Source organism: Rhodnius prolixus, unplaced genomic scaffold (genome assembly GCF_049639745.1).
Source record: "Rhodnius prolixus isolate KJV_2025 unplaced genomic scaffold, Rpr scaffold_17, whole genome shotgun sequence".
Taxonomy (NCBI): Eukaryota; Metazoa; Arthropoda; class Insecta; order Hemiptera; family Reduviidae; genus Rhodnius; species Rhodnius prolixus.
Window position 1 is genome coordinate 1,046,502 of NW_027411626.1, and position 24,546 is coordinate 1,071,047.

At 35.6% G+C, this 24,546-nt stretch overlaps 1 protein-coding gene across 30 annotated transcripts in view; it reads right to left on the minus strand.

The window, feature by feature from the left end:
• The window catches only part of LOC141459667 (serine/threonine-protein kinase MARK2-like), a 280,726-nt gene that overhangs the window by 145,562 nt on the left and 110,618 nt on the right, over nucleotides 1–24,546 (minus strand). Inside the window, exon 1 of one of the 30 annotated variants that reach the window (XM_074139007.1) lies at nucleotides 15,526–15,544. The exons of the other annotated variants lie outside the window; for them this stretch is intronic. Within the exon in view, the coding sequence (XP_073995108.1) occupies nucleotides 15,526–15,528 (3 nt within the window). The 5' untranslated portion in view covers nucleotides 15,529–15,544. Of the gene's footprint in view, nucleotides 1–15,525; nucleotides 15,545–24,546 lie in introns of those variants that run through there. 30 annotated transcript variants of the gene reach the window in all.

Genomic DNA, 24,546 nt, shown 5'->3' on the forward strand with positions numbered 1-24,546 from the left:
AAGACTTGCCCACATTAACTAAGCTTTTCCTTTACTTAGTGAAGCTGTACTGTACCAGCGAGAGCCTTGTAAGTTCAAGGAGAAGGAATTGGGTAGAGGACATACACTCCAGTTGTTCTGGTGTCGATCTACTTGAAGACAAACTTTTCAGATAAAGCCTGATAATCACAGCTTATCCCCTGTCCTCACAAGTTACCCAAAGCAGCTTTAGACAATCTCTTTCAACCAACACGCAAACCTAAAAAACATTAGGAATATTTCTCTAGAAGGAAGAGGAATTCCTTGGCTGCATAATCCTTAAATGAGGGATGCAATTAGCGAACTGGATTCCCGCGTGGGGATCCCAGGTTCGAATCCACCTGCTCTTTTTTTTTTCTAGCAGCTTCTTTACAGCTCATTCTTGGCCTACAGCTTCTTTACAGCTCTTGGTTAAGTACTGGGTTTTTAGAAAATTATCTGTTTGTGAGAACGTATTAGATCCTTTAGATAAAAAAAAAAAATTAAGAATCGCAGGAAGTTACTGTATATCTATTTCGTTCAAGTACTCCCCCATTAGAACTGATAAGAACTTGGCGAAGAACCGAAAGTATCAGAATATCTTACATTTTATCTGTTGCAATGAGCATGCTTATAAAATCTATGACCATCTTCGGACTTTCATCCATCACTGGTAGGTGACACTGGCTGTAACGCGAGAACATTATACGGAGGCTGGACAGTGCGCTGTAAAAAAGCACTCCTACATGGACGTTTCCTCTGCGTTCACAAGGATCTATTGACAATCTCAGTATCTTCTAAAGAAAGTGAATTTTAAATAATTAATCAGAATGATGCAACACCTCGCTACTATTAATAGTGACGTTATCAAACACAAAAATAATTCTTTACCTCTCCACCCCACCACCCGGCCGAACCAACAAGATTAAAATCAGCCGAGTGTAGTACATTGCTGGTCTGGCAGAGCTTAATGATTGCACGGCGTAAGGCTTAATGCTCCCTTGCCACTCGACGTGCTGCACTCTGTACGGATTCACACTATGCCAATAGTTCACATAATGTCCGTTATTACATTTTATTACGCCTTCTAGGTCAAAAAGGAAGTAGTTGAATAAATAAAAATTTCGAAACTTCCTCTAGAGAACCATTGCAGATACTTTCTCAGTATCTCCAACAAAAACTTTATAGATTAGTTTTTTCAGACTTGTATTGTGAGTCGCATTCTATCAACATCATTATTAATTTGATCTCTTTTATCATTTTTTTTATTTATCTCTTATGCCATTCTAAGTTACAAAAAAATTCAATTATATTCTTAAATTATGGTAAGAAAAAGTCATGTGAGTGTTCATCAAGATTCTTTTGAATAAGAAAGTAAAGTGAAACTGTCGAATATTGGCGAAAACTATTCGAAAACAATCTTAACTTAATAAAAAAAATTATTGAAAATTGAGAATATTTTTTTAAAAATAATTTGTTAGCATTATTTCTCATTATCTACTTAATATTAATATTATTTCTAAAATAACCAAAAAAAGTTAATAAAATATGAGAAAATAATAAAATATTTAGAAAACTAAGTGAAATGTAACACCATTGTTAATACGCTTTGACCAGCCCACAACTGGTTTTCATTGGACGGGGCGTGACTACACTAGAGGTGGGCGTGACCCGCCCACAGCCTACAACCTAACTGCATTCTGATTGGCCACTACTTTAAGCTCAATAATTTCTTTGAAATAATTAATTTAAAAATTTTTCTCCAACATTTCTCCCATAGGTATTTGATAAACTTACGATTTAAGCAAGAAAAAAAAATGTCTTTAAAAATAGGATAAATAATATTTCTTTTGGTATAATACTTCATATTTTACCCAATTATCGTTAACAGAATCATAAAAGTTGAGAATTTGTATTGTTTAATCGTGAAATAGATAAAAGAGAAATAGGCTAGTAGGCCGCCATTAAATAGGCTGTAAGCTTACTTTATACTCCATCAGGTGGAGAACTCTAGTGGCAATTTCTGTAAACATAAATGCAGTTTCTACACTCACATTTAACCATGTAACATGATATTTAACTTACTAGACTTATGTAGAACTATCTTACACTCATATTTAACCATACTGGTCACTCACTAGACCTACAAAGGACTATCCTTAACTTAAATTTAACAATGTTGGTGACTCACTAGACGTAAGTAGTACCACCTTAAACTCACATTTAATCATGTTGGTTACTCACTAGACTTATATAGGAATAATAATAAATAATAATTCTTTATTTTCAAGAAGATTAGAACCATTTGTTAGAACAACATAGGAAACACATACCTATTTCTTCTTCAGATTGACTTTACCTCCAACTACCAAATTAGGTGTCGTGGACGGAGGCGATTACCAAACATACTTTACTACAAAGTTCTCATATTAAACATTAAATAAAATCCAAGGCCTAAACCAGGGAATCGAACCCACTAACCAACAATACATCTTAGCATTGCGGGTCTAGCCTATAACCGCTCAGCCATCGTGACACCTTCTTATAAACATTACATGCAAAGAGATATTTTACTTTCATTTGTCAGCTAATTTCAGTAAAATTTCATTTAAGCGGTGTTCTAGAGAGGAGGGGATGAAGTTAAGCTATCCTCTAGACTCCCATTTATGGTACAATTTCTAACACCTGTATATTTATGATTATACAATATGTTGCCCAAATTTTGTGATTTGAAGGTGTGCTAGTGTAACCAATTTGAGTTTTTTTTGCTCAACGGATTCAAGCGAAACATCATATTGCGGAACCTCTAAAAATTGAGACCTAATAGATATGACGACAGAATATATCAGTCGTTGACTCATTCTTCTTATAAACTAGGAGAGATAGAAAGTTGTAAGAGTATGTTATACAGCAGAACCAAGAATAACTGGACGAAGATAATGTTATATAAATAAAAATACAGTAAGGATGTAAACAGAGCGGATATTTTAGGAACGGACTCATCACGGAACAAACAACCTGAAACTTGCCTCAACGCCACGCGTTGACAGATTTGTTTGAAATTCTAAACCTAATTAGTGAGGAACATTTGTTGAACTATATTTGTTTATAAATTTTAATCTAATTCATCCGATCAAGAAGAAAACTAATTGGTTAAGTTCTGGTTTTTAGTAAATTATCTGTTTGTGAGTATTTATTAGATCCTTTAGATAAAAAAAAATTAAGAATCGCAGGAAATTACTGTATATTTCGTTCAAGTACTCCCCCATTAGAACTGATAAGAACTTGACGAAGAACCGAAAGTATCAGAATATCTTACATTTTATCTGTTGTAATGCGCATGCTTATAAAATCTATGACCATCTTCGGACTTTCATCCATCACCAGAGGGGTAGACTAATCGCTCTGGTGTAATTTGGCTGCAATTACGTTTCCACCTCACACTACACTTACTGTGTACAATTATTTTTTTTTCACTTTGGAGCTCTAAATTAAGGGATTCCTTAATATATTATACTGTAAACATTGTTGTAATCGTTTCATCACCAAACCAACCTACATCATGAATACCAACAAACTACATCTCTAAGGTAGGTGGTTAATTAAGATTCAAGGAAATCAAACAAACTTCAAGGTGATCAATAAACAAGATGATGTAAAATCTTTTTTAACATTCAACGCGTCCATCGGCAAGATCAATTGAGCTGTATGGATTTTGTATTTAAAAAAATACTCAAATTCGTTACTACCACACCTTTAAAATCTCGAAATTTGGGCAACATATTGTATAATCATAACTAGGGGGTCTAGACTTAAATGAAATTTTACTGGAATTAGCTGACAGATGAAAGTAAAATATCTAGTATGTAATGTTTATAAGAAGGCGCCACTATGGCCGAGCGGTTATAGGCTAGACCCGCAATGCTAAGATGTATTGTTGGTTTAGTGGGTTCGATTCCCCCGGTCAAGGTCTTGGATTTTATTTAATGGTCAATATGAGAAATTTATATCAAAGTATGTTAGGCGGTTAGAGGCTAGACCCGCAATGCTAAGATGTATTGTTGGTTTAGTGGGTTCGATTCCCCCTGTCTAGGCCTTGGATTTTATTTAATGGTTAATATGAGAAATTTATAGAAAAGTATGTGAGGCAGTAATAGGCTAGAGCCGCAATGCTAAGATGTATTGTTGGTTTAGTAGGTTCGATTCCCCGACCTTTGATTTTATTTAAAGGTTGATATGATTTCTGCCTTATGATTGACTGGGACAAAAAAGTAGCTAACTTCTAAGTTGGTAAGAGTTTTTACAGGAAACTCCCGTTTTGAGGTTTGCAGAATCCCAATACTGGTTGTTACAAAGTGATTTGTATGTTTGTTTTCTCAAATCTCAAAAACTAATAATCGCAGGAAACTGAAACTTTATCCACAGATTGAACCCTATCAGGGGGGGCCTGACAGTAACCGAGCTATCACAATCCTTAAAACCGGAAGTATCACTTTTACTAAATACATTTAATGCTCTGGAAAACAGATGCAACGATTTTTTTTTTTAAACTAAGTACACCATATTGTACGCATGATGGTCTGATGATGGCAGGAAAATTCAGAAGCACTCCTGGGAGGGAAAAGGGAATAGGCTTTTCTTTAAACTTACAAGGATTATTTGATCATAATGAACGGTTCTTGATTTTACTTATTATTGAGAATGATAAAATCTTTTGATAAAAATACCAAGTTAGAAGAAAAATCTACTACAGGAAGTGCCATTTTCGGAAAAAAAATCCTTAATGGAAAATATCTCCCACTCAAGATCCGGTAGAATAAACCAATCAGAACAATCATCGTGCTCGTTATAGCTAGACAAGTCAAGGTTTTATTTCCTACGAGTCCTAACATGAACAATTCAATATACTAACATGAGACTTACCACCACCTACCTCTTCGGAGGAGGTAAGTAATGAGTACTAAATAAACATGTGTTGGTTAGTGTTTGCAAACTGCTCGACTATAAATGGATACAAGATTTGGCGAACAGCCCGTGTGTAGTGCGGCCGGTCCAAGGGGGGTCTTGGCATCTCGATGATGATGATGAGTGTACCAGGGCGCTATCTTCGGCCTGAAGAGACAATCAGACGACTATCACCGCCCCTTCTCCCACACACACAGAGGCCTTGACAGTGAGCAGCACGAACTGTCCTCGACCCTTGGCTCTACCGGGCTATATATAGTCCGCGTGTCTATTCTCTCGGTTATTTACTTTTAAATGTTGAATTGTTTTTTTTGTCCTTACTATTTACTTCCTTCCAGATGCCATAGGAAATAAATGTTTTAGATTCTCGAAGAGCCAGTAAAATTATTTTTAAGTAACACCAGAAAAGTTGAACGGTTGAACCACTTGGTCACTCAGACGCTGACATCTTTAATAGAACTTATAAAGTAAAGTAATGCCTATTTTTTCTGGCAGACTTTACGTCCAATTACCAAATTAGATGTCGTGGACGGAGGCGACTAGCAAACAATACTTTACTACAAATTTCTCGTATCAACCATTAAATAAAATACAAGGCCTAGACCAGGGCATCGAACCCACTAAACCAACAATACATCTTAGCATTGCGGGTCTAGCCTATAACCGCCTAACACACTTTACTATAAAATTCTCATATAAAACATTAAATAAAATCCAAGTTTTAGACAGGGAATCGAACCCACTAAACCAACAATACATCTTAGCATTGCGGGTCTAGCCTATAACCGCTCGGCTATCGTGGCGCCTTGTGCGAACAAAATAAAATCGTATAATCTAAAGGTAAAAAATAGAGAAAAAGTAACTGAAATCCTATTTTTCATAAAAGCAATTGTAAAAGAGAAAAAGATTTATCACTGAATAGCGGAGTAAACAGAGAAACAGTCTCGAGAGAAAGAGAGAGAGAGAGAGATATTAGAATACAAAAGAGAATACGATATCCAGTAGCAAAAGGTGCGTAACTGAAGCACATATCTGCATGCCAGAGATAACTCAATCAATCACGTCAATTGTGCTTGATACCAGACGTACTTCAACATCAGTAGGGCCAATCAATTTCAATCATACTTTTCAAGAGCGACCTCATTATTATAGTACATCATTACTTCTCTCTCAAGTGTGCGTGTCTCCTGGATGATTCACTTCTATCGATTTCACGATAACTGGGGGTGTACTAGGAAATTAATAAATAATGAAGATAGAAAGAGATCTGGTTATCAGGAAAACAAATACAAGTTCAAGTTCCTCTTTAGGTTTTTGATTTGGGACTTAGCGTCCTATGGCCTAAAGCCGCGGCAGTCGAAAGTTCAAGTTCCTATTTAAGTTTTTGATTGGGGACTTGGAGTTCTGTAGCCTAGAGCACGGCAACTTTGAATATTATTAATTTAAGGGGCATTACCATTGACGCCCAATGCACCGCCAACCACCGGACAAGTACACGGAAAGATAGGTATACGATATTCCTTGAACAGTTTCAGTCAAAACAATTTTGAATTCTGGGAGGTTCAATCATGATGCTTAAGCTACTACTAATTCAATAAGTCCGATGGAAATTATCCTAATGGACGTTTGCAAGTCGTTTTAGCCGGATTTTGGTCCAGTTAACTATTCCATCTACCTGTTGGTAAACGGTTGGAAATCGCCACCAACATCCTGTGTCCTCTCAAAGTAAAGATCACTGGTCCATGATCGGACAGTGAGCTATTGGAAGCTCCAAGGGAAGAGAAAATCTAAGGGCCAACAGCTGGATTCGAACCCTGGATCTCTGCGTGGGAACCCTGTATGCTAACCATTAAGAAAAGAAAACACTATAAGAAAAAACAACCAACCTGTAAAATCTCTGCTTTCTAACAACATGAACAACAATTACAAGCGGACCATACCTTTCTATATATAATGGGGGGCAAAAAACTTAGCACTCAGACCGTGGTTTTTGCCTCCCCCTCTTCCCTACCAAAACCACACCCACAGCTTTTTTGCATGACTTTAGAGGAGCCTTTAAGGCTTAATAGGAAGCCGAGCTTAGCTCTGGATCTTGCACAGGATTCCTATTAATGGTACCCCGGACCTTTTTTATTGAAAAACAAAACGAGTCCTACGCACTTATTTGGCTAGTAATTATTCTTTTCTCCTCTCTTTCTCTCTAATTGAAAAAATCAACACTCAATTTTTATCAAAATTGGATAACTGGAAATACCACTCTACAGAATCGATTTTTTTTTTGTACTAAGAGTCTACAGAATCGATTTTTTTCAGTACTAAGAGTCTACAGAATCGATTTTTTTTTAGTACTAAGAGTCTACAGAATCGATTTTTTTTTTTAGTACTAAGAGTCTACAGAATCGATTTTTTTAATACTAAAAGTCTGCAGAATCGATTTTTTTAGTACTAAGAGTCAATAGAATCGATTTTTTTAGTACTACGAGATTTATCACGTAAATGACACTTCAGATTTTCTTTCAACTTGGTATTTATAGCACACATGCGGAAATAAAGAGTTCAAGTGTAATATTTTCTGGAAAACCCTATAGGTTTTTTTGTAAAAACCCCATTTTGCTTTCTAAATTTTCCGTCCTTATGATCTGTGTAGTATATTATTTACAGGAAAATTAAATAAATCTGTAAAAACTACAAATTAGTTTCATCAGAAGTGGTACTTCACGGATTAGATCTTTTAGTTTTTAGAAACTTTTCCGATTTTCCTCAAGATATTTACTTTAAAATAAACGCTACATTCTTGTGCTTCTAGTACATTATACTTAAAACATTTACTTGCCTTCTTCTTCTTCTAACAGAACTATTTCAAAGTTAATAAATCCTAAAAATGGAAGCGAAGATAGTTTACCAAAAAAAAAAACCAAAACAGAATCCCTAATTTCCACAGTGATTTTCCAGGTGTTATTCATTCGCACGTGTAGAAACTATAAAATCTCATGTGATTCTAAATTTATCTGCACCAAGTGAGATATAGAAAACGAAAATTATTATTATTACAATCCAATTAGAAGGCTCCACGTGGTAGAAGAAATACGATGAATTTAACAGGCACTGTTTTCTTCCTCAAAAAAAAAAATTCCACCAATGAAGATGAAGGTGTGCTGGAGCTGAGAGAGAGAATAAGATTGGAGGGGGGATGTTCCTAGAGTTATTGTTAAGAGCGTGGCCTACTTCGGCCCAAAGTTCGATAATCCCTAGTTACGTTTAATATTAGCTCAAGAAATATATATTTTGTTTTTCTACTTCTTATTTACTAATGTCTCTCCTCTTCTCTTTTACAAGGTATTTTGACTCGCCATATTTTTGTTCATTTTATTCTTTTAAGATAGAGAATTACTTTAGGCGATTTATTTGATCATCAATACACTACTACTCGAGGCAGTAGGAAAAATCTTGTGACGTTTTTATCCCCACCAAAGCTGAAGCTCCTCCCCTCCACTTACACATAATTTGTGAGTTTGTGAGCTTGCAAATCGCTACAAGAATCAATCAGCAATGTTTTCCACTAACTGATTGATCACGTATATGATAAGGTGATTGATTTAGAAAACTTTTATCTTTAGACACTCCGTGGAACGGACTGGCCAGCAAGCAAGCTCAGTAAAAGAGAACAGTGCTCACAAGATAGAGTTAGGTGTTTCCCTAACAACCATTAATTTAATTTAATTATTTTCTCAAACGCTACTGTCATGCGCACCGGTGACTTTCCTTTTTAATTAGTTGCCTTGTCTAAAAATAGCCACTTAATTAATTGGTGCAAGGATTAATTTAAGGATTTAATTATGTTATTGTAAAAAGAATGATAAGATGGTGCTCATTTTATTCTTTGTCTTTTATTATAAAGAAAATATCCTAGCTAGAAGAATATTTCATATTTTACGCTTTCACTTACTGAAATAAACAGGAAATTCTCCCAAGCATTTCCGCTACAAAACGAAAATAACAGCGATATGGACGATTCCATTATTTCCTCCCACGAAGTGCAAAAAGAATGTAAAAAGGTTGTAAATCATAAAAAAACAGCTGTTTTTTTGCAAGTTTACTATATTCGATTTCCGATTTTCTTCCATCATCAGAGAGGTATTAGGCTCGCTGTGATGAATAAAATCACGATATTATTAAATTCTGAAGACTTAACACACACTTTTATCAAGTCACGAATACTTTACCAAAAAAAAAAAAACTGGATTCCCTAAGTAGGATTTCTACGAGTTCAAGTCCAAGCTATTTGCCCGAAGAGACTTTTTACTTTTCTCTATGATGTACAGAGCTGACTGCAACGACTGAACACACTCTCTCTCTGCTTAAAAGATCTCCGCCGGAAGCCAATGATCTCAGCCATTGACGTACTTTAATATAACTATAAAAATTATATCGTAATTTAGTACACAGGAAGTTATAAGGCACCACAGTAGCCGAGCGGTTAGATGGGCTAGACCCGCAATGCTAAGATGTATTGTTGGTTTAGTGGGTTCGATTCCCCTGGTCTAGGCCTTGGATTTTATTTAATGGTTAATATGAAATATTTATAGTAAAGTATGTTAGGCGGTTAGAGGCTAGACCCGCAATGCTAAAATGTATTGTTGGTTTAGTGGGTTCGATTCCCCTGGTCTAGGCCTTGGATTTTATTGAAAGGTTAATATGAGAAATTTATAGTAAAGTATGTTAGGCGGCTAGAGGCTAGACCCGCAATGCTAAAATGTATTGTTGGTTTAGTGGGTTCGATTCCCCTGGTCTAGGCCTTGGATTTTATTGAAAGGTTAATATGAGAAATTTATAGTAAAGTATGTTAGGCGGCTAGAGGCTAGACCCGCAATGCTAAAATGTATTGTTGGTTTAGTGGGTTCGATTCCCCTGGTCTAGGCCTTGGATTTTATTGAAAGGTTAATATGAGAAATTTATAGTAAAGTATGTTAGGCGGTTATAGGCTAGACCCGCAATGCTAAGATGTATTGTTGGTTTAGTGGGTTCGATTCCCCCGGTCTTAGGCTTTGGATTTTATTTAATGATTAATATGAGAAATTTGTAGTAAAGTATGTTTGCTAGTCACCTCCGTCCACGGCACCTAATTTGGTGGTTGGATGTAAAGCTAGCCTGAAAACATAGGCAATTACTTTACAGGAAGTTATGGAAATAAAAAATCTTAGGAATAATTTTTTGGAAACTCTCACGATAAATTAATAAAGTTGCGGATTCGAATCCTAGTTTAAAGATGATTACTAACACACATACTCACGTTTAATCGTCCTTGCTAAGTTTATAAAATACTAGTACCGATTCCCACAAATCGCCATTCTCAAGGTTTCTCTAAATTTTCACAGCGATTACTAATCATGAAAGTTCATGTTGAATTCATTAATTAGAATTAAGATAAATTGAGTGATCAAGTACAATTATTTTGTTGCATGCTCCTCCTCAATGATTTCTTAAAAAAACATTCACTTCATTCACAAAAATCTATCCATTCAACATTTTGCTCAGTTATTATTTAATTGATGCTATTATATTGTGACAGGTCAATTAATAATTAACGCCCGCCAAACTAATGACGCAAAGGAAATACGAAACTCATTTAAATAATTAACTGATGTAAAATTCTACATCATGTTGAACAATAATTCGCTTGGAATACGCAATGATCTTCTGCTGTTATCAGCACATAGAATGCTTATGATCATTTAGATAGATATAAACTTCATCACAAAACATGCACAAACGCTTAGAAGTATTAATGGGATACGAATATGCAACATTACAACCTTCATTAAATACTTTAGGGAACGCTTAGAATTGGATAATGGGATATCATCTGCAAAGAAAAAGGATAGAAAAAGAAGCTGCAGCGGGAGGAAAAAAGTTAAAGGAGGATATGTTTAATTATTTTGTGTCTGGAAGCATGGACGGCTATTTCGCGACAGAGTGGGTCAGGAGATTCAGCTGACCATTTTTTGGGGATAAAGGAGTGTCTAGGGATTATGGAAGGTATCCCCCGTGGAAGGGAGTCGTACTTTAGTACGTTTAGGAGAGTCTATCGTTAAGTCTGAGTTGGGTTCTCTGGAGTTTCTTGAGTAGTAACTACAGGTCAGAACAGGCCTGATGTACTCCAACTTTGTAGAGGAGAAGTTTGTTCTGTCAAACCAGTCATCTTCGAGTCTCGTGAAGGAAATGGGGAAAAAGAAGTCTTGTAGTCAGTTCAGAGGTGTTCACTTTGTCCTGTACGAGGTTAGAGGTCAGTTTGTGGTCCCAAGGTTAAAGCCGAAGTACTTGACGAGGTTAGACCAATATTGTGGTGATCATATTTACTAACCGAAAAGTATGGTTCAATTTTAGAGTAATCTACTTAAGGGGGAGGGAATCCTCGTATATTCTCAATAATAAAAGCGATTGCTCATTACATAAACGCGTAGCATTGCTAAGTTTAAAGAATTTTCTTGAAAATCATCTGGAGATGTTAAACTTAATGAATTTAGTTTACTAATTTAGAAGTTTAGATTAAATGATTAGACGCTTGAAATTCACTTCATTGTGGCGAGGGACCAATATGGAAGTTAACAACAAGTTTGGATGTTTAGTTTAGAGATAATTTCTCTGCAGAATGTTTGTCTTTGTGTTCAGCGGCTTAACTCAAAGTATTAACTTATTGGTTGGCAACAGATGTTCTTCTTAAAGTAATCATTTCTAATATCCATTTTCTCAAATTGTTTTAATCTATTTTAATTAATGAAAATACTTGTGAGAAAAAGACTAAGCAGGACTGTATCTAAAACTAAGCATCCCTAAAATAAAGCCTGAACCCTTTTGTGGGATAAGAATAGTTACCTTCGCCAGGAGACCAAGACCTGCAAAGATAAAAACTCTTGGACTAGTTTCTTGCTGGTCTGAGACTGGCGAAGATCTGTTTAAGAGAAAATTAGAACCGTAATAAGGATCACTGAGGCATGCCTTGCGCTAAGATGACTGTCTAGTGGTCAAGAGCGTGGCTTTCTAAGTGGGAGATCCCCCAGTTCGAATCCCGCGTATGACTTACTTTTTATTTGTAAGAAAAAATTAATTACAGTAAAGTATTGTTTGCTAGTCGCCTTCGTCCACGACACCTAATTTGGTTGTTGGACATTAAGCCCCGCCTGAAAAAAAAATAGACGATTACTTTACTTCAATGGAATAATGGATAAATTCTATAAGTTTCTCAAGTTTCCTCGTGGCACACTGTCGTCTCAGCACAGGGGGCGCTACTGTAGAAGTGGGATCTAAAACGCAAAATGGTGTATTTGCAGATTCTGTGGTGGGAAACTTCCCTACACCTCCTAAACTGGACTACGATAAAGTGGAAATCAGACATCTGAGTAATCCAGCATCTCAAAATCTTTTATTTCCGGAAAAATTTACCAATCTTTTTTTTGTTTTTTTTAAAAAAAAGATTTTTTGTAATTTTTTCAAAAATCTTTAATTGGAATTTACAACTGCAACAATTGTTGCAACAAGCCAATGAGGTACCTGAAAAAAAATACGTGAAAATCACGAGTGGAGAAGGCACCCAATGGTGTCACTCCACTAACGTGCTCTTGCTATACTGCTCTCACGATAAGAGTAGATCACGGGGCCATCTTCTCTTCAATCTCCTTAGAGGATTACCTGGTAATGTGCTAGGAAGATAGGTGTTCTATGAGAGGGTTAGGGATGAGCTGCCATGATGATTCTATGAGTAGAATGGAATGAAATTTGAGAAAACGAGTTTTAGCAAAATCTGTAATGAAAGGGATATTGATAGGCTTACAATACGTACCGGTTTGACCGGGATGGTCCCGGTTTGAGATCCCTGTCCCGGCGTCCCGGTCAAACTTGAACAACACCGACACCCCGGCCGATCGTTCCCCCTGCGCTCATTTATTAATATGTTTTCAGTTCTTAATAATTTTGATTGCATTTCAAACATGAAAAACACAAATTAAGCGAAAAGCAAAACGAAAATGAGCCTCTTCCTCCTCTGCGTCCCGGTTTGGCTCTTCGTAATTATGGTAAGCCTAGATATTGAGGTCATTATGGATAGTGAGGTTAGATACACAGAACGGAGCGTTAAGAAGTTTTCGAAATAAATAATACCTTTTTCTCTAATTAGAAGGAATACATAAGGCAAACACACTGACAAAATAAATAAGGGATAATACAACCACAAGAACAGTCAGTTCGCAAGGGAGGATGATGGCCCTTTGCAAAAGGGAACTTCAGCACCCACACTTTGCGAATACAGCCCTGTGCTTTTCACTTAACAATTTGTGCTGCCATTTCCTTTTGATGCTTTTAAGCTGGTACTTTTTTTTTTCGCTATCCTTTGCTATACTTTAAAAGCCAGACACTCAGATAGCGCTGTGTACGCACGAACATGCCATCTTATCACTCCGTTTGAGCTAGATCAAACCCAGCTTCTTCCCACTAGTTCCAAACTATATCTAGCATCCATCTTGTTTGTAGTAGTAAGTAAAAAATTTAAGACGCCAAAGAAAAGAAATTTCAATGCCCCGGCTTTTCCAGTAAGATTTGCAGGATCAACATCTAAGAGTAACGGCAGAAGAAACAAACTAAAAATGGAGAAGTCGAAATTGGAAAATACAACACCAAGTTAAACGAAATTTTGGTTTAATAAGAAATCAAAGTTTATATCGGAACAATGTGTTATGGTATTCTGCAAGAGATTTGAAATTATACAAAACAACCCAAAGTTTGGAACATTCTAGAAAAAAATAAACCCCGTAGCTAATCTACAGCGAGGAATCTATAAATTCCAATTCTTTAACCAAGCTGTTCCTCATTGGCCAAGATTGTTGCCAATTTTAAGTCAAAACTTTGTTTTATGTGTTTCAACCTGATGCTTACGATCTAGGAATTAAATCATCTTCAGGAGGGCTGTTGAACATATTTACAGAAATTGATTAACATTTTAATTCTTAAATTTGATGATATATCAAAAAATGAATTTACTACAATTATTTACCTTACTCTGACGAAAGATTTTAATTTGAGTCAAAATTAATTCATACAGAGGTGAAAACCAATTTGGTCGAGAACCAAAACAATTTAACCCATAAGAAATAATGTAAACTAGTTTATTTCGTTTCTAAGCCCCAGAAATATGCCGTTTTACTGGCCTAATTTTTATATTTTATATTGCCATACTCGACAGATAGATCCGAGACACGTGTGCTCATTTCATATTTGATAATTATTTCTTTCTTGAGTTCAATAATTCTTCTCGCAGCTTCTCTCTTACCTGTATCTTTACTAGCACTGCTGTGGCTTTCTTTGGTCCCTGATGTCTTAAGGGTTAAAATTAAGTGTAATGTAAAGGTAAACACTAAGCGTGAATCTTCCCTCCGATCGTAGAGATTGACTCGTACTGATGCTGCGGGCAAGGCGCGCCGGGCCGTAAGAACGACATTCGGCTCAACTTGGGTGTTCGAGTTCCAAATATTTCTCGAATTTCTTGGTCGAATACCGCGATTTGTTCGAAAGTCGAAGTCGTTCGAAAACCGAGGTACCACTGTAATCCGTTTCTATAAAACATTCGTTCTACAGCCCAGATGATGACCTAATCCCTAGGGGTCGAAGGGTTGGCATTTTAAAACAAAATTCTGACTAGTAAACGGCAAAAATCAATCTTTCCACTTTTGGATTAAAGAACCAGTCATCAGAATGGATGCGACGATACGCTAAAATTTAGCCATTTGAAATTTACTAAGCTTGTATTAAAAGTTTTCGTTCCACCAAAAAAGGGGAAGGAACGCAGATAATCTAGCACCATATATGCTCGTGTTATTCTGGATATTAAATAAGTTATGCTCGTGTTATTCTGGATATTAAATAAGTTATGCTCGTGTTATTCTGGATATTAAATAAGTTATGCTCGTGTTATTCTGGATATTAAATAAGTTATGCTCGTGTTATTCTGGATATTAAATAAGTTATGCTCGTGTTATTCTGGATATTAAATAAGTTATGCTCGTGTTATTCTGGATATTAAATAAGTTATGCTCGTGTTATTCTGGATATTAAATAAGTTATGCTCGTGTTATTCTGGATATTAAATAAGTTATGCTCGTGTTATTCTGGATATTAAATAAGTTATGCTCGTGTTATTCTGGATATTAAATAAGTTATGCTCGTGTTATTCTGGATATTAAATAAGTTATGCTCGTGTTATTCTGGATATTAAATAAGTTATGCTCGTGTTATTCTGGATATTAAATAAGTTATGCTCGTGTTATTCTGGATATTAAATAAGTTATGCTCGTGTTATTCTGGATATTAAATAAGTTATTTCTAAGTGTTCTAAAATTTTAATTTCCAAAGTTCTTATTGAATTAATTTCTATTTCTTGACTACCTGCGTGGCATTTCACAAATACTGATAAGCGGTTCGCACTTCCAAACCACAGATACCACATCAAAATGAATTTACCCCTCCCTCCCAAAACTTTAGAATTGTTAATATTGGCATTAATAAGAATTAACTCACCATCTGGTGTTGGTAATAATTAATTTGAGCTCACCTGTAACATAAGAAAATAGAATCATGTTAGATGGATGAATTTTATTAAGTTGAACTTTAATTCAGTTCGTCATTTAAGTTTTCACAATGTTTCCGTTTGTCTGTGTATCTTTAAACAAACTGGGCAGTTTGATTTTCAGTCTATATCTTCTCACTTATCTATTTTGTTTTCTTAAAACAAAATAGATATTAGATTATCAAAAGATGTACAATGAAAATCTTAAAAAAATGATACGAAAGAGGTTAGTTCCGTAAAAGTACAGGAAACAGGTGTTCTCAAGCTCTCGTAATCGCCTGACCTGCGTCATTTGCAAAGTATCGGCGTCTTACTGTGGCCTTGAAAGCAACAAGCTACTGTTTTTGTTGGCAGTAAAAGCATGATCTACTTCCCCCCTACTAGAAGCTGAATCTAAGACATAGAAGAATTCGTGGTATTATTTGTTTTGTCCTATCTATAGCCAATCTTAAATTTCCTTCAAAACTTCTTTGGGAGGGACTTTGCTGCGGCAAGCCTTTCCTTTTACAGAGAACTTTAATACGGTCGCATCTGTGATTTCTTGAAAGCTCTACGGTATTACCAACATTCTTTGACTATATAAAAATATATTGCAAATAAACTTTTATCAAAACTAGAAAGTTATTATTCCACTTTTACAGGCTCCAGAGGCAAAAATAGGTTTAGGATCGTAGAAAAAAAAGTAAAAAATTAAAGTAATCGCCTATTTTTTCAGGCGGGGCCTAACGTCCAACTACCAAATTAGGTGTCGTGGACGAAGGCGACTAGCAAACATACTTTACTGTATATTTCTCATATTAACCATTAAATAAAATCCAAGGCCTAGACCCCGTGGATCGAACCCACTAACCAACAATACATCTTAGCATTGCGGGTCTAGCATATCACCGCTCGGCTATCGTGGCGCCTACGTTTTAAATAACCTCGGGTGATTTAAAAACGAATCCTAACGTCCTAGACCCCCCCCCAAAATTAACCAATTTCCATCAAAAAAAGTTCCAAACAAAAAATAAGTTCGGTCAGAATTTAGAGTTGACAGACCTTGAGTTGTCAAGAGGGTGTACTCACATGAAGCAGGTTATTCACATGAAGCAGGTTATTCACATGAAGCAGGTTATTCACATGAAGCAGGTCAGGGACCTGCTTATTATTTTTTTTCCCACCTGCATCGTCTCCTAAAAACTTTAAAGAAACTACAAATTTTAATATTCTTCTTTAAATGTAAATAAACTTTCCAAGTTTAGACGATTAAAGTCAATACTTTTTCTATCTTTTAATTTAAACTTTTTTAAAGCTTAAATAGACTTTAATAAAACTTTTATAATAAAAAAAAAATATTCATTTTATTCTTTGAAAAAAGGAGATAAAATATAAACAAGAGCTGTAAAATAAATAATAAAATGAAAAATATAATAATTTAGCTACAAAATAAAATAAAATAATGAAACATTAAACTTCATAAACTACTTTCCAACTATGTTGAGCAGAAAGAGGTAGATGAGTGGGTGGAGCTGACGATGGAAGAGAGAGAGGAACGAGCTAGGGATGTACCTAACGATTCACTATAAGGTTGTTGTCTTATCTATTTGTAGCTCTATTGGTACAAAGGGTAAATTATTGTTTGAAATGTAACTAGACAAATAGAACATTAGAAGCATTGTTTACACTAATAGCTCTGCGCGCTCACTGCTTATTTATGCATTAGGTAACCCATAGTTAGCTATCTAAACAATTAACTCAAGTCTACTGTAACACCGCCCTAAAATATTTATTTATATTGACAATCTAAAACAAGTCTTAACATTGTTTACAAGATTATTTTTAAAATAATATGTTCTCTTGATTAACAAGATTATTATATTGTAATTATTTTAAATTTAAGGCGTACCAACATCTGTGGTTATTGGGGCCCAGAGATTTTAGTGTACTACCGAACTCTGAACAGTGTACTCTCGTTACAATCAACACTTTAACAACTCATTAAAGCTCTTAGTAAGAGAAAATCTAAGGACCAGCAGCTTAGGTTCAAACCCGGGATAGAATCAAATACAAACACAATCTTTCTCCTTATATTCGGTTCAATATAGTGTGATCACAGTGGGCAGAATGAAACTCTAATGATGATTTCACCACTGAAGATGGATCGATGATCTCAAACAAGGGTCAGCTGTAACGGATGCGAGCTATGGGAAATAATATCAACGATATTATCCAGCATTGGGACGCCACGATAGCCTAGCGGTTATAGGCTAGACCCGCAATGCTAAGATGTATTGTTGGTTTAGTGGATTCAATTGCAGGGGTCTAGGTCTTGGATTTTATTCAATGTTTAATATGAGAAAATTGTAGTAAAGTATGTCAGGCGGTTATAGGCTAGACCAGCAATGCTGAGATGTATTGTTGGTTTAATGGGTTCAATTCCAGGGGTCTAGGTCTTGGATTTTATTTAATGTTTAATATGAGAACTTTGTAGTAAAGTATGTTTGGTGGTTATAGGCTAGACCCGCAATCCTAAGATGTATTGCTGGTTTAGTGGGTTCGATTCCCCTGTCTAGGCCTTGGATTTTATTTAATGGTTAATATGAGAAATTTATGGTAAAGTATGTTTGTTAGTCGCCTCCATCCACGACACCTAATTTGTTAGTTGGAGGTAATTACTTTATTTTTTTTATCCAGCTTTGTGGAGCCAACCAAATTTTCAAACATGTATCTGTTAACAGTTTTTATTAATTAACAACCAAAAATATCTAACATTGGTCAAATCAATAGGAGGTTTTGTGGGTAAAATATACTGGAGCGTGGATATATATCCTGACGTCAGACAAAAAGGCTGTCCAGGTTAGAGAGTGCGCGCTGCACCAACAGACAGGATAACACTGGAAGTGACTGGTTTATTAGGAATGTATATCACTTGGTGACAGTGGAACTGGAGGCAGAGAGAGATAGAGTGATCAGGTGTAACGAGGACGCCACTATTCCTGGGGCTCGTCCTGTCTAGCAAACTATCCACCCCTATCAACATCCTACCCAAGACACTTAATATAGTGCAGCACATGGGTATTAAACACTTCACACACGTGTGTGTACATAGAGCTAATATAAAATAGGTTATCAATAAATCTGACGGTAAATAAAGAAATATATATCAAAATTCTGTTCTACTTCCTCTTACTTGTAACTACGATCGAGCAAAATATTATATTTTGTGATTTAACCGGAAACGTCAGTTTTTTTTGGTTTTCCGAATCCCAATGAAGGAGTTTTTAGAAAAACTGCAAAATTTTGGAGAGATAAGAGGAAAGTATAATTACATTTGAATGCTGACAACATTAAAATGTAATTATACGTATATATAATTAGCTTTTATGCTGTTTGTTAAAGATTAAAGCCTACAAAAGAACTCGGAAATCCTGTCTGTAACTGTATGTCTGCTATTTCCGCTTTAATTATCCAATACCCAGAAATGTGTACGAATTAAAGCTCATCTGCTTTAACCTATGACCTTTACAAATTGTGATGGGGTAGCTCTTCTGGTATTGATCTATATTCTACAACAAAGCATTGCTTCGTAACAGATGCTATTTTTAAAATGGAGCAGGATGAGGGAGGTTTTTTTATATTTAAAAAATGAATTATTTCTACTTTATATAAGTTTATTTAAATTTTCAGATAAATCATAACTGAACTGCGTTAATTAATTTAAAATGCAAAGATCTAGTTCTCTATTTACCAAAACAATATTTTGGGATGGCCTCTCTCTCTTTAAGTGGACTACTTTATAAATAAATTAATAAAGGACAATAATAATTAGAACGGCCCGTGTCTCGGGAATTAAATGCCTAAATTATTATACTACTTGGTAGCCGTGGAGACATCGTCGTCTCCCTACACTAAAGGACTATCAATAAAAATAGAACCAGATCTATTTTCATAGTTTTTGATCTATTTTTAGACGCAGACCTGTCTCTTGATCAGCTTTAAACCCCGTTATACAACGCTAGGCCACTTTCGGATATCTTATTTTACAACAAATATTACATACACTTACTGATGATCATGTACTGGACGCGATCGTTAACAAAAATTTTTATTCAGAATTTTCCACCGAAAGTGCCCGTTTTCAGGTCGCTTGGAAAAGTAGTTTCGCGGAAATATGACTGTTTATGCGTGCGTCTTAAAAAGTGAAAATCACAGAAAACTGAAACTTTAAATTACCAAGGTTTGTGGAGTAACCAAACATCTAAGCTAATCTGAAAGTACAACTTCCGGCCACCTAATTACAGTACATTAACCAGTGCTCCTAAAACCAATTATTTATTACCAAGTCAATGGTGATATGAATTAAATTCTGAATGAAGGACTCTTCTGGGTCTATTTCCATTCATGATTCCGATTCAGATGTTCTAGTATTTAAGTTGACCCTCAAACTCGTAGCTAGCTAATTGGGCTTCTAGTGAATAAATAGCAGATTCACTAATATTAACTTCCGCTTCTATAAAAAAAAAATTCTCGTTTTAGAATAATTACAATTTTAATACATTTTTATGCGTATTAAATGTAGTCCAAATTTAATATAGACTTTTATTCTAAGAAGTAACGATATTCGTCTATTCCAGAAATTGTCGGTAAATGGTCTCACAAGCAAGCCGAAATCCAGCACAAAGTGGGCAAGAAATTGGCAGTTCAAATGATCAGCAATTTCCAAAGCTTCAAATTGCAAATAAAGCCAGAATTTTTGGGTCAAATTTCGTATTCTTCCTGTAGTATTAGCTCTAAAAAACCGATTGCTCGACTAGTTTAGTGGACAGTGTAACTGTTGTAAGTAATTGTGAAAGATCAATCAAGCAATTATGCAACAGAGAATGGAGTTGATGGAGCAACAGGGAACGCCTGCTGGAGCTATAAGAAACGACTACGGAGCAATTGGAAACAACTACTGGAGCAACAAGGTACGACTATTGGAGCAATAGGAAACGACTATTGGAACAATGCAATAAAAAACGACTACTAGAGCAATAAGAAACGACTACTGGAGCAATAGGAAACGACTACTAGAGCAATAAGGAAAGAAAAGAAAATCTCTAAAAACCACATTCGCAGAACTAGTCGTTAACAATGCGGAAGAGCGAGTTAGTACTCTCGGATTGCTAATAAATGAAGACAAAAAGTAGAGGAAGAAAACCACCTGTTACCCAGCAACATGAGAGAAGAGCTTGAAAGCGATTTCCTAAAAGCATTCCATGACTCGTGGAAATGAAGTTAAGAGAAGAATTGCAACAGGTAAAAGATGGATGTGCACCCTTAGATCACCGGATGTCCAAAAGATTTAATTCTGTACCAAGTTAAGTAGAGGTTTTGTACGTGTGCAAGGCAAGATCTTGGTAGTCTTGAGCGGGAATTAACGTTCTAGATAGAATACTGAAACTGCGCAATTAACAGATAGCTCAGGCTGGCTCAGGATTGGTTTCGAGCGTTTGGAAAGAATGTCAGAAGCATTAGCTTGTTGAGGTGGATTCACTTTGATAACCCAGCGTAAAAATACAACTTGAGGAAATTAAGCTAGGAGTGCGAGAACAGGTTGATTTCTGGTTGTGCCCAGCAGAGTCCCAGTCCACTGCTCAGTTACAGACAGCCCAGTTTCCTTAGGTTATCCCCAGATATCATACAACAGAATAAAACTTTAAAAATATTAAGACCTAATTCTTAATGGAATTTAAATTAATAATATTTACGCAAAATATAATCAACATAATAAAAAAGAGTAAAAACTTTTTTGAGAAAATTATAATAATCAAAACCTCAATCATTATAATGACCTAGCACAAAAAAAGTTGAACTATTTTAAGGTAATAATTAATTTCAGCAGAACATATAATAATTTGCAAAAGTCTTTTTATTATTTTCTTTAAAATAATAGTTTAATGATTTATTACTTATGCAACCTTCACCTAATTATCTAAATTCTTAAATACTTGGTACAGTTAGCCAATCGTATTGGATATATTTAACAACACTATGACGTCACGATTTTTGTGTTTTTATTTATTTTTTTCTCAACTCACTAAGTAAAAAGGAAATACTGCGATCGATTTTTCACCGGAAATAACCTGTTTTCAGGTTCCCTGAGCAAGAGTTTTTTTTATAACTTAGTCTCTCATTATATTTAGTTTATATGGTGTCCCCAAATTACTTGAATAACGAAAATTTTCAGTAGGTTCAAGTATGATATTTCACTTAGGTGCCATCAGAGGTTACGGCAGTAAGGTTATAATCTAAATCCGTACACCGGAAGTGGCACTTTAGTGTACAGTTCTTTTTTATACCGTCCACAAAATTGTCGCTTAAGATTCTCTTCTGAGCCGCGACGAATACTGAAACAACGATATTATTATTATTATTTTTTTTTTCTATTATTATTATTATTACTGTTATTACAAATTTAGGCGCCACGGTAGCCGAGCGTTTAGGAGGCGAGACCTGCTAAGCTAATATGCATTGTGGTACTGGGTTCGATTCCCGGTCTTTAGGCCTTGGATTTTATTTAATGGTTAAATGAGAAATAGTAAAGTATGTTTGGCAGTTATAGGCTAGACCCGCAATGCTAAGATGTATTGTTGGTTTAGTAGGTTCGATTCCCTGGTCTTCAGGCCTTGTATTTTATTTAATGGTTAATATGAGAACTTTATAGTAAAGTATGTTAGGCAGTTATAGGCTAGACCCGCAATGCTAAGATGTATTGTTGGTTTAGTGGGTTCTATTCCCTGGGTCTAGGCCTTGGATTGTATTTAATGGTTAATATGAGGAATTCACAGTAAAGTATGTTTGCTAGACAGCTCCGTCCACGAAACCTAATTGGTATTTGGACATTAAGCCCCGCCTAAAAAAATAGGCGATTACTTCACTTTTTTTTTGTTATTACCAATTTATATAATATATTGTGTTTATACAATTCACTTCTAAGGCTTTTCCTGGAAGCTGGGAAATGGTCATGCTTCCACCAAAATAACAAGTTTTATTATAAGGACCTGTCATTACAGTTCCAGTAAAACTTCCTAGTTTAAAGGAAATGATTAACTTATTTAGGTGTTCTTTCTTCACTTTTCTTTACAGTGGATTTCCATTATTACTTATTACGTCATTAACTATCCCTTTATCTTGTAGCACAGTGTGTCCATTCAGAAACTATTGTTCCCTTTACTCCGGAACTATTACACGTAGACTAGGAACTATTTAGTTGGAAAACCGTGACCAATCAGGGCGAATTCTGTGCGCCTACGTCATTAGCCTAAAAAGGAAGGAAGCTTTCTAAAATTCGTTTCAGAATGAAAGTTTTTTTTTGTTTTTTTCTAAAAGAAAAATTAATAGCCAAGTGAAAACGCAATTCCAAGTTACAGTACGTAAATAGTACTGTGACATTAAAAAGATAAACTAGTATAATAATTTGCCGTATTAAAATGGCCAGATATTGATTTCAAGACCCTAGGATTAGAGGAGGTATGGCGGATCGGTCGTTAAGTATTAATAGATGGTCCCCCTGATCGATCATTCAATTAAGTTGGGGACAATCTTAAAAATACCTGGGGCTGTTTCAATGCCTTCTCACCAAATATAACTTTGTCTTTCTCTTACAAAAAGAAATAGTATTGCGCGATCGTGACTAATTGTCAATTTCGAATTTTCACCGGAAAATCCTTTGATTTCGCGGTATTGTGTGTGTGTGTGTGTCTTGTCTGTGGATTATGAGAACGCCTAAATCAAAAAAGATCATCTAACAACCAAATTAGGTGTCTTGGACGGAGGCGACTAGCTAACAATACTTCACTACAAAGTTTTTGTATTAAACAATAAATAAAATCCAAGGCCTAGACCAGGGGAATCGAACCCACTAAACCAACAATACATCTTAGCATTGCGGGTCTAGCCTATAACCGCCAAACATACTTTACTATAAAGTTCTCATATTAACCATTAAATAATATCCAAGGACTAGACCCCTGGGGAATCGAACCCACTAAACCAACAATACATCTTAGCATTGCGGGTCTAGTCTCTTAACCGCTCGGCTACCGTGGCCACCTCAAACTTCATCTGTACATATTCAAAGCCTGTTTTTTTCTCTTTTTAAATTCAGCCTTGCCTGAAAATAAATTTCCGGTGGAAACTGTGCAGTATGTCACTAAATATACAAACACTACTATGCATTACAATAACATACATTGCCTCTTTCTCACTCACTCACTCTCTCTCTCTCTCTCTCTCTCACTCAGGGGCGGGGAAGCACGCCGCTCGGGCACGAAGCCAAACATTATATTATGTAAGTGACTTCAATAGCGACAAGTAGTGGGGGTGCGGGCTAAATTTAATTAAAACTATTGTTCTAACAATAGTTTTACTGAGCAATATTTAATTGGTGGGGCTTCTAGATTTTATAGATACAACAAAATGGGTAGTAGTAGGTAGCACGTGTATAATAAGAAGAGCATGCATGAGAGGAGTCACTTTAATGGATAATTTAAAAATAATAATAAAAAATAATAATGATGGAAAAATCCGACTTCCCTAAAATGATATAAAGCAATCGTCAAGGTCTCTAGAGGAGTTGGTTCATCGTAAATAATAGCGCTTCAATTTATTAGCCAACACTAACACACAGCGGTTTTGAACCAAGGTCTACCACCACCCAGCTGTTCTGGTATTTACTCGGGCGCTAAATGTTTAAATGCCGAATAAACAAACATGCAGAAGGAAATCTCTCACATGTACTAATTTATAGTAGCGAATACTTATTAGTATTTTTTTTTTAATACTTGGGATTTCTACTTTAGGGTAGTGTCATGCTATTGGGCTCCCAAATCCTAGCCTACAAATAATATTTTTCGGTAAAAGGGACTTTTGCTTTTTTAAATGGCGCGCTCAAGAAAGCAAGAAAGAACCATCAATAAATGTGTGTAGTTCCAGAGTTTCCTGTACAA